Consider the following 10,956-nt stretch of genomic DNA (forward strand, 5'->3'; position numbering starts at 1 on the left):
GGAGCCCGGCGGTGCAGGGGTCAACACGTGTCTGCCGGCCGACGTGGCCTACACGTGCAGTGCGCACGCGCCCCGCGGCGCCGCCAGCAACTTCCGGGCGGGGAGGGCAGAGACGAGTCGGGCGGGTCCACTTGGGGCGCCACTTTTATTTTTTCTGGTTCCTCCGCTTGGAATCCAGGTATCCGACTTCGGAAGCAGGGTCCGGGAGCGAGAAGAGTCCGGCCGAGGCAGGGAACAGCCGCCGGCCGCCGAACTCTCCCAGCCCAAAGAAGGAGTCGCCTCGCGAGGGCCCGAGCGGGCGAGGGGCGGGGCCGCGCCCGCGCGTGCGCACTGCGAGCCCGCCGGCGGTCACGTGCCGCGGGGTGGGGCCGAGCAGGCTGGAGGGAGGGAAGCTGCCCGAGAAGGGAGCAGACACCCGCGGGACCCACGGCGGCAGTAGCGGCAGCATGGCCGCGCTCTACGGGGGTGTAGAGGGGTGAGTGCGATCCGACAGCTGGATCCCGAGAGGGCGGCCCTGGCTCTCCCGGCCGCAGGGCGGGGCGGAAGGTCGTGGCCAGGCGCGTAGGCAGGTGTCTTCGCACCTCAGGGTCCGGCTGCTTTGGGCGTCTGGGCTGCGGGGCCTTGCGGAGAAGGGGTGCGTGCACGCTTAGGGGCGCCCCCCGGTGCAAGGCCCGATGCCACGCAGACCCCGCCGGTGCCACGGCCACACCCCGGGGGTCCTTTGTGTTTCAGGGCGGAACCACGCCCCTTTCACGAAAGACCCACTCGGTCTCCATCTGGAGGAGCAGTTGGTCTTCCTCCGAGTTTTGCAGAACAGGTGTCAGGTGTGAAGTTTCTGGTCTAGGGGTGGGGCTGGAGGCAGAAACTGGGACCAGAATCTCTTTCTGCCAAAGGGTATCTGGGAGCCTGAGCTTCGGGGAGCCACGGTGCTAGTGATGCCCGAAAGCCCCAACATGCTGGCTCGAACCCTCTTTTTTACTTGCATTTTTCCTACTCTGAAGCGTGTCTATCCAACTCTGGTAATAGCTCTTGCCCCTAGGTATGACTTTGGACAAGACATTTGCATTCCCTGTGCTTAAGTTACTGCGTATGTAAAGCGAGGACAGGATGTACAAGATTGCCAAGTCCTCCGCCCGTGACAACATTTCGCGTGTCAAACGAGGGCATAATAGAAGGTGGCAGATAGCTCAGAACAAGCACTGCAGTTTTGAATCTGAAACTGAATTTAGCCACATTTCACTGTTGACTTACCCCAAGGTCTTTTCACATGAGTTATTAAGATTGATCTCCCCCATCATGCTCTCCATTCTGTACCATCATGTGTCTATAGCATTTTTTTTAAAACTCAGTAGAGCACAGAGAGTTTGCATTCATTCATGTTATATTCATCTCTAAGATATAAACCAGTTTTTCCATTTTTGTCAAGAGATTATTTTGGATGTCAAATATGTCACTTCATTAACTCCTCCTTGAAACTCCATGTCATGTTCGAGCTAGATTGGGTCTTCATTGTCTTCCAAGACATTTCTAAAAGTTCTAATTAATGAGGAACACACACCCTACCACCATAAATCTCCCTTTAAGCTACCATTTTCTCCAGTAATCAGCATCGGCAGGCTGAGTTGACTAAGTCTTAAGTTCTCCCTGCCATCTGGTCAGCATTTCTCACAGGGTGTCTTAAAGACACTTGGCAGTGAGGAGCAGACACAGAACAACTGAATGCACTCAATATAGAGGACCTTTTAATAGCTCTGGGGACACTGTGATGGTTTAACTCCTGGAGGTTTAAGTAGTGTGTTGGGTGGACCACACATCAGAGAAGCTTTCAAGGCCCAGATGAGGGAGAACTATGTTTCACTTTCAAGAGCTCAACAAATACTAAACCACAAAAGTGGGTTTGAGAGCAGTGATTGGGTTTGCTGAAGCTGTCGCCTCCGTCACCCTGGGCTCTGCCTGCAGCAGGAACTGTACAAGCTTAGCTCTGTGTGCAGGATTTCTGAGCAGGACTAAGTGCCCTCTTGTGTTCTGTAGGGGAGGCACAAGGTCCAAGGTCCTTTTACTCTCCGAGGATGGACAGATCCTGGCAGAAGCAGAGGGACTGAGCACAAACCACTGGGTAAAAGTCATGCCGAGGGGACCAGAGGGCGCGGTTCTGATTTTATTCTCCTTAACTCCTGTTGAGGAGGTGGCTGGGACTCATTGGGCAGCCGGTAGGGGCAACGCAGGTCATGCGGCCTTCATAACTCCTTTTTCTCTTGATTGGGGGCAGCTGATCGGGACAGACAAGTGTGTGGAGAGGATCAACGAGATGGTGAACAGGGCCAAACGGAAAGCAGGGGTGGGTCCTCTGGTGCCTCTGCGCAGCTTGGTGAGTCTGGCGTGGAGCCTGGGAGTACAGCCAACTGCCACACTAAGTAAGACAGGTGGCAAGTTTGGACTGGACGAGCTTGGCGACTGTAGAGGAAACGGCCTCCAAGGTCCAGTCCCCAGTGTCGAAACTCCTGATCTTACGCTTTCTCGTGGTTTCAGTTGCCACCTCCAAGCCAAGTATATCAGAAGATCATGGGGTTTTGGAGAGCCATTGAGACTTTGGTTTGAATCCCAGCTCAGCTGCTCATCTGGTTGACCCTTAAATGGGCTGTTTACTTTTTCTGAGCCTCCATTTCCTCATTTGGAAAGTGTCACTAACAGTAGCTATTCCAGAGTTGCTGGAAAGTCCATGGGCCTGATATACCTTCAGAGAGTTAGCACAGAACCTGACCCACAAGCATTCATTAAATGCCGGATGTTCTTATTCTCAGCTCACACCTCTCTTCCAAGCTGCTATAGCTGCAGCTATTCCCTGGGTGCACAGGGGAGATGTTCTTCAGGCACAGCCAGCCCTCCTGTGCTCCATCTCCCTTCGCCTCGCTCCCCTGCTTGTTTTTTTTCTAAGAGCACTGCTCTCCAAGCTCCAAACATAGCACAGTTGAGTCCCCTCTTTCTCTGTCCATCCAGCCCAGGCTGTTCTTGGAGGCCTGGCCTTCTGAGGGCTCACTGTGGGGAGGTGGGGGTGGGGGTGGAGGGCCTGGGGCTGCATGAGCAGGGTATGGCCAGTGGAGGGAACAGGAGGCAGGCATGGGGGTGGTGAGAAGGCACTGGGTCTGGGGCCCTGCAGGCTTGCTCACCTCCCGCGTGGCCTAGGGCCTGTCCCTGAGCGGTGGGGAGCAGGAGGATGCAGTGAGGATCCTGATAGAAGAGATGAGGGACCGATTCCCTTACCTGAGTGAAAGCTACTTAATCACCACCGATGCCGCCGGCTCCATCGCCACAGCCACGCCGGACGGTGAGGAGGTGGGGGCGGGGTGAGGTTGAGAACTGGTTTTCTTGGGAAAGCCCCTTAGATGTAGCTGGCAAAACTGGTCTTGCAAATATCTAGAAGGAAGCCTTTGTCATATTTCCTCCCTCCTTCTTACCTGAGCCTAAGTCCTTGCCAGAGCAAGTGGGGGTGGGGGGTCAGAGGAGGGAGGGCCAGAAAGGTGAACTTGGTGGGAAGCGAGTCAGACTGCCCTGCAGAGGGCGCCCCTGGCGCAGCGCAGTGAGAAGCCGGCTTTGGCGGCCACCGGGAGGAGGTAGGGGAGCTCTGGCAGGGGGAGTGCTGGCCTCAGAGGACTGGCTTTCGAGTGCCAGCTCCATCGTCCTGGGAATGCTCTGGACTCTCTGAATGTCAGTTTCCTTATCTATACAGTGGGGATAATTGTACTCATAAGGTGCTTTAGGGTATTGACTGTCCCTGTAACAACAGTGTCTAGGACAATCTCTGGCACACAGTAGGACTCAGTCAAACGGTGGAGCACCCTGAAGACTAGCCAGGCTGCGAACCATGTTCCTGCGGCGAGGTGCCAACTCCTGTTTCTCTTTGTCCCTAGAGAAGGGCTGTGTACAAATGGAGTCTCTCCAAGACGTGGGCCCTCCCCTTTAGGCAGGAAACTGGGCTCCCCTTTCTCTGCAGGACTGAGTAGTAATCCCTTTGCCCTGGGGGGCTGGTTTCTGTCCTGTCTTTCCGCAGTCAGAAGCTGTTGCTCTGTGCAGGGCCTCGGCCACACTGAGCCCCCCGTGCCCTTTCCCCAGGTGGGATCGTGCTCATCTCTGGGACAGGCTCCAACTGCAGGCTCATCAACCCTGATGGCTCTGAGAGTGGCTGCGGTGGCTGGGGCCACATGATGGGAGACGAGGGCTCAGGTGAGCTCACGCGGCCTGGCTGGGCCTGGACTTCTGCAGCCCCCATCTTCTTCCCTGCTGTGGGCCTGCTGTCCCCTGGGGGCTCTCTGGGGATAGCTCCTAAAGGTGACCACTCCAGGTGCACGGTAGTGGCTGGCAGGTCGTGGAGGTGCAAATGCTGGACTGAATGCTGACCTTGCTCCAGCAGTGACACACACCAGGGTTCAGATTCATACCTCAGCACAATGGCGATGGCCCACCTGTGTTAACTTTTAGAGACCCTAAGGAAGAGTTGAAACTATGAAGGTTAAGGCCACGGATGCCAGGAGATACCATACCAGTGTCTGCTAGCGAGAGGGGGGTAGAAGCTCCTCCCTCTTTATGGTAGCATGTACACGTTTTCATAGGGGCCTTGGGGCCCGGCTGTGGCAGTGACTCTGGTGGTATTTGTGGTGACTGACCAGCCTTGTCTTTGGGTAGGAGCCAGTGGCACACAGATTCACCTAGACTATCTTCCCCCTCCAGCTTTCCCTTTTCTGGGTCATTCAGGTAGAATTTGATTAAAAATCCTCTCCTACCCCAGGGCCTAGAATCGGGAAACCTAATTTGCTCCCAAACCAAGCTGATCACTAACCCTGTCTAAGCCTGAGTTTTCTTCCTGCTAAGCTCTGAGAGCTTGCCCCATCTTCTTAGCCCTCTCTGCTTTCTGCTCTCTGCAGCATACTGGATTGCTCACCAAGCAGTGAAGATAGTGTTCGACTCCATCGACAACCTGGAGGCGGCTCCTCATGACATAGGCCATGTCAAGCAGGCCATGTTCAGCTATTTCCAGGTATTTCCCTGCCTCGTTTCACATGCCCACGTGGGCCAGGGCAGTCTAGCGCTCTGAGCCAGAGTGTCTGCAGGAAAGACTAGACCCAAGGTGGGTCAGAACTGCAGGATGAAGCCACAGGTAAAGACGGGATTCAGAATGATGTGGCAGTGCATTCTAGAGGGGTGTCATGAGAAAGGGGGCAAGTAGTTAGCCAGACTTCATTCTTAGATAAAACCTGCTGGGAAACTGGTGTGGTGGTACACAATTGTAATCTCAGTATTTGGGAGGCTGAGACAGGAGGATTGCAGGTTCGAGGCCAGCTTCAGCAATGTGGGCCCTTTGCAACTTAGTGAGAGCCTGTTTCAAAATAAAATAATAAAAATAGGGTGGGGGTGTAGCTCAAAGATAAAATGCCCCTGGGTTTCATCCCCAGCACCACAGAAGAAAGGAAGGAGGGAGGGAGGGAGGGAGGGAAGGGGTGTGTGAGCCTGTTGGGAGGTGAAAGCAGAGGGCATTCTAGACTAGTATGAAAAGTGCCCGGCAAGGCAGGAGGCAGAGACAGCAGGCGGAGTCTGAGCAACTGTGTTGGACACTCATCTGTTCTTTGGCCTATATGGGTCAGGAGAGCCCATTAAGAGGCAGGGTAGACTCCTGCCCTGGGTACTGGGGGTTGATTCCTCGTCTGGTCTGGACTCATTTGTAATGTGTGAGGAGCCAGAGGTGGAGAAGAGGAAGATAAGTCTGTTTAGTAGCGGTCTCTACCTCTTTGTCCAGCCACTGAGGGGAGCTGGGGCTAGGCCGAGGAAGTTGGTTAGAGATGCCGGAAGGTGGAGCCTGTCTTCTCAGGGCGGAGACACTGGTGTGGGTAGAGAGGAATTCTGGCCAGTGCCAAGCAGGACCAGGAGGAGAAAACACTTCTGTAGGACTTTAGACCCAGCCATTCGGGTCTAAATCCCACTAACATTCCTTCTGCGCCCTCTTACATCCTTCAACCAGTCTTCTAAAGTTGTTACCAAGGTTAAATGACATAGTATATAAAATACTTTATACATTGTTCTAGGTACTCAAATCTTAGTATCTCCCCGTTACTAAAATGTATTCTGGGGAATCACTGGTTCCTTTAGAATTTAGAGGTATTAAGAGTGTGTAAGTTTGTTAGGGGCCGGGCATGGTGGCGCACGCTTGTAATCCCAACATTTGGGAGGCTGAGATAGGAGGATTGCAGTTTGCGGACAGCCTCAGCTACATAGTGAGGCCCTTTGCAACTCGGTGAGACCCTGTTTCAAAATAGAGAGTAAAATATAGGGCTGATGGTGTAGCCTGGAGGTAGAATGCCCCTGGGCTCCGTTCCCAGTACTGAAAAAAAACAAGAAAAAAAAAAAAAAAAAACGTTTGTTAGGGAAGAACCTGTGGTCTTATAAGCTTGGGAGAAATGAATTAATTTCTTGTTTATAATACTTCTCAGAGCCTTTGATTTGCTAATGTGCATTGTGACCCTCCAAGGGAGGGTTGCAGTATGCAGTATTCCTTAGATTCCTTTGACCAAAGAAATCAGCCCAAGAGCACATGTGGGAACTGCAGAACGGACTGTGCGGGGTACAAGTCTGAGCCCTGTGCTGCTTGTAAGCTGATCAGTAGCAGCAGTGAAGCTTGTGTTGGGGAAACAAAACATTTCTCATATGAGAAATCTCAGATCCTTACATTTTCTAGAGCTCAAAGATAGCCCCAGAACGAGTCTGGCTTTTCCAACAGCAGAGGCATCAGGAAGGCCAGCTTGGGTGGGCAGGGAGGAGGTTTTCTTTGCTTCTCATGGCTTTCCTGTGTCCTTTCTCTATCTCTCAGGTGCCAGATCGGCTAGGAATCCTCACCCACCTGTATAGGGACTTTGATAAATCCAGGTTTGCTGGGTTTTGCCGGAAAATTGCAGAAGGTACTGGAAGTGGAGCTGGGTTTTGTCTGCCTTTGCAAACCCCAAAGACATCTTTAATGACAGTTGTCATGGCTTGTGCAAGTTGTATGCCTATTGTTTAAGAATTTATGAAGCAGTTGTTCTTCGGACAGATTTTTTTTTAGCCAATTGTACCCAAAAACTGGGGGATCAAAGAGAGCTTGGACATACTTTGTTGTTGAGGGTCAGGAGGAGCTAAACAGAGCTCCTGCTTGTCTGTACATTCCTGTTTCTTCTGTAAGGTCCACATACCCTTAATTTGAATTCCTTACCCTGAGGGCAGCCCAAGGCTCTCTTAGATTCTGCTGGACCCAGTCATCCCCAGCAAGGGACTGGCCAGCAGCAGACTGTTGGGGGTGGGGAGCACAGACAGGAGTATCAGTCAGCTTCCCAGCCAGGGTCCCAACTGAGTATAGCACAGTAACCTGGTGCCAGGGCGCTTCAGCAGGGGCTGCCTGTGCCAGTGCCCGATGCACCTTCCCAGCAGGGCACCTCTGAAGGGGAAAGTGTCTGGGGTGTGTGGCGGGTGAAGCTCGCTCACACACACGCCAAGAGGTCCACCTCAGCCGGGCATGTTGACACACGCTTGTAATCCCAGCATTCAGGAGGCTGAGACAGGAAGATCACGGTTCACGGACAGCCTCGGCTACTTAGTGAGGTCCTCTCCTGCTCAGTGAGACCTTGTTTCAAAATAAAGAATAAAAAATAGGGCTGGGGGTGTAGCTTGGAGGTAGAATGCTCCTGGGTTCCATCCCTAATACTGCAAAAAAACAAAACAACAACAACAAAAACAAAAAACCCCACCTCGGACCTGCCTTAGATCCTGCTGCCAGAGGTGCTTCTGCAGCTGCCACTCTGCAACAAGGAAGAGAGAGAGTAAGGGGTCAGGCGGTATCCACCAGCCCCTTCTTCCCCCTGCCTCCCCAGGTGCTCAGCAGGGAGACCCCCTCTCCCGGTACATCTTCAGGAAGGCTGGGGAGATGCTGGGCAGACATGTCGTAGCAGTGCTGCCCGAAATCGACCCGGTGAGTGACATGGCCCTTTCTTCCCCTTCGGTGATGGGCTCGTCCCGTCAGACCCTGTGTAAAGTGGATGCTATTTTAGATGAACTGAGGAGAAAAATTCTGTTCATAACACACAAGTCCTTCAGTCAGGCGCCTCTGCTGCGTGCTGTGGCTGGTCAGTGATCTGTGTGTGGAGTGGATTGGCTTCATGTGCTGTGCTGTCCCCTCTGCCCACGCCCTTCCTGCTTAACCCTTTTCCATCCTCTTTGAGTCTCCTCTTTTCCTCCTTTTTCTTTCCTTGAGTCTGCCTCCCCATCCTTCATTAGAGGGAGAGGATCTGGGATGGGGAGGTTGGTCTTGGGAAACCACCGCCACAGCCCTGGAGAGGCCCGGGCAGCCTGCAGCACCTGTTTTCTGCCTTCTGCCCAGGTCTTGTTCCAAGGGGAGCTTGGCCTCCCCATCCTGTGTGTGGGCTCTGTGTGGAAGAGCTGGGAGCTGCTGAAGGAAGGTGAGTCTGGGGGTGGGTGGAGGAGGGGAAGGATGAGGGCAGAGGATGGGACTGGAAGGGCGTGGCCAGGGAAGCTGCCTGCTGGGGAGGACTGGGACCTGTGCCCTGAGGCTCAGACAGGCTGGTACACCTCTCGCCTCAGCTGAGGCACTCAGCTTCCACTTTGCCACTTAACCCTTCCCTCTGTCCTATCCAGCTGCTGCTTTTTTTTTTTTTTTTTTTTTTTTTAGCCCCGGGCATTGAACCCAGGGGCATTCTACCTCTAAGCTACACCCCCAGCCTTATTTTATTTAATTAATTAATTTTTTGTAGTACTCAGACTGGAACCCCGGGGCATTCTACCTCTGAGCTACACCCCCAAGCCCTATTTTTTATTCATTATTTTGAAACTAGGTCTCACTGAGTTACAGAGGGCCTAAGTAGCTGAGGCTGTCCACAAACCCGGATCTTCCTGTCTCAGCCTCCCAAATGCTGAGATTACAGGGGTGTACCACCACATCTGGCTCCTGTTTTTTTTTTTTGTTTTTTTTTTAATTTGGAAATGATCTAAATTGCTGAGGGCCTCCCTAAATTACTGAGGCTGGCTTCAACCTGCTATCCTTCTGTCTCAGCCTCCCAGGTACTGGGATTACAGGTGTATGCCACCACGCCTGGCTCAAATTATTTATTAAGTAACTTTTTAGAAGTTAAAGTTAAATGGACTATAGAGCCCTAGTTCTAGCCAGCACGTGACAACACACTGTGGTGACCTCCCTGGCCAGCATAATCCTGGTCAGAGGAAAGACTCACTTCTTAGCCCTGGTGCCTCTGGCACTTGCATGGTTTCTGTTTGACCTCTAAAGTTGCTCCAGTGGCCACTGGAGCTCCTGGCACGATGGAGTTCAGAGCATCGTGTTCTGGAGCTGGGAGGAAGGCAGACCCCTCCGCGTGCGGGGCCCCTGTGCCTTGAGTGCAGGGGACTCGGCCCGAGGCCCCTCCAGCACCTCCACAGAGGCTCCCAGCCTCTGTCCTCTCCTCCCCTGGTCTCTACTCAGGCTGCCGGTTTCTTCTCATCCCTGTCCTTGCGTTCTTCCTTCCAGGTTTCCTTTTGGCGCTGACCCAGGGCAGAGAGATCCAGGCTCAGAACTCCTTCTCCAGCTTCACCCTCATGAAGCTGAAGCACTCCTCCGCCCTGGGCGGGGCCAGCCTAGGGGCCCGGCACATCGGGCACCTCCTCCCCATGGACTACAGCGCCAACGCCATTGCCTTCTACTCCTACACCTTCTCCTAGGGGGCCGGCCCTGGCTCGCCCGCTCCAGGCTCAACAGACACTGGGCGCTGGAAGGGTGGAGTCTTTTTTCCTTTTTTTCCCATTTTTTAAAAACACATATAGAAGAAAATAAACGCACTTTACTCCGCCCCAGTTGGATTGTGTTATCAAGCACCCAGCACACCTCCAACAGGTACTGTACTGTCCCAGAGGGCTCAGGAAGGGTTTTGTTTGAAGTGAAAGCCCCACCCCAGGGGCTTGGTCCACCGTCTGCATCCTCTCACCCCTGCCACCCTGGTGCATCCCTGTTACCATACCATGCCATGCACACTGCGTGGTTGCCAGGTAACCTGTGACCTCAGTTTTCTCATGTCTTGGGTGGGTCATGGACTCCTTTCTGGCCATAGTCAGAACTGAGTCTTCTCCACCAGGAGTAACCAGAGGCATGTCACACCTTCTCCTGAGACGCAGGATTTTGGAGATGGTGCCACTCTAGTCTAGGAGAATTTTTACCTCACTGGATTTGGTGATTGTATGCAACACATTTTACAGTTTCTCAGATGAATGAATTATTGAGAGTTCTTGAGGACTGCTTAGATCCAGAAAGGCCCACTAGGCAGACTGACTAGGTGGCTACCTACGTTATTTCTGGCTGCTGCTAGCCCAGCTCTGGTTACAGCATGACTGTGTTTGCCGTTTGGCTCTGGGAATGATGAGCACCAGTGAGGGGCAGACATGGATCCTGTCCTCTGGATTCTGTAGTTTGATCAGTGAAGTCTAGAGTTTCGTGTTGTGCTGCCTAAAGACTGAACTTCCCAAACCCTGTAGGTCCAGTACTCCGCAAGTTTGTAATATCTCATCTGGTAAAAAGCTTTCACAGAACAAGGACACAGGAGGAGCACCTTTGCTATATCCCAGAATCCTAAAAAAGTGAACTTGGTTTTATTTTTATTTTTTTGGTACTGGGGATCAAACCCCGAGGCATTCTACCTCTAAGCTACATCCTCAGCCCGATTTATATCTTATTAAAACAGGGTCTCACTAGGGTGCTGAGAGCCTAAGTTCCAGAGGCTGGCTCCCAAGTACTGGGATTACAAGCCTGTGGCTGTAATCACACCTGGCTTGATTTTATTATTTGTGGTGCTGGGGATTGAACCCAGGGCCTTACACATGCTAGGATGACAGGTGAGGACCACCATTCCTGGTTTATTTTTGTTTAATGTGCTTTCAGGA

At 52.9% G+C, this 10,956-nt stretch overlaps 1 protein-coding gene across 1 annotated transcript; it reads left to right on the plus strand.

Moving 5' to 3' along the window:
• Positions 1 to 364: 364 nt before the first annotated feature.
• Positions 365 to 9,744, plus strand: NAGK (N-acetylglucosamine kinase; the record flags this gene model as incomplete). Its single annotated transcript, XM_080711119.1, has 10 exons — positions 365 to 475; positions 2,032 to 2,116; positions 2,270 to 2,368; positions 3,184 to 3,325; positions 4,111 to 4,221; positions 4,920 to 5,032; positions 6,857 to 6,944; positions 7,890 to 7,987; positions 8,396 to 8,474; positions 9,554 to 9,744. Exons 1-10 carry the CDS (start codon positions 447 to 449, stop codon positions 9,742 to 9,744), a joined length of 1,035 nt encoding a protein of 344 aa, XP_080567245.1. The 5' UTR covers positions 365 to 446.
• Positions 9,745 to 10,956: the final 1,212 nt, after the last annotated feature.

This window comes from Muscardinus avellanarius (assembly GCF_963383645.1).
Source record: "Muscardinus avellanarius genome assembly, chromosome: 15".
In the NCBI taxonomy this organism is placed as follows: domain Eukaryota; kingdom Metazoa; phylum Chordata; class Mammalia; order Rodentia; family Gliridae; genus Muscardinus; species Muscardinus avellanarius.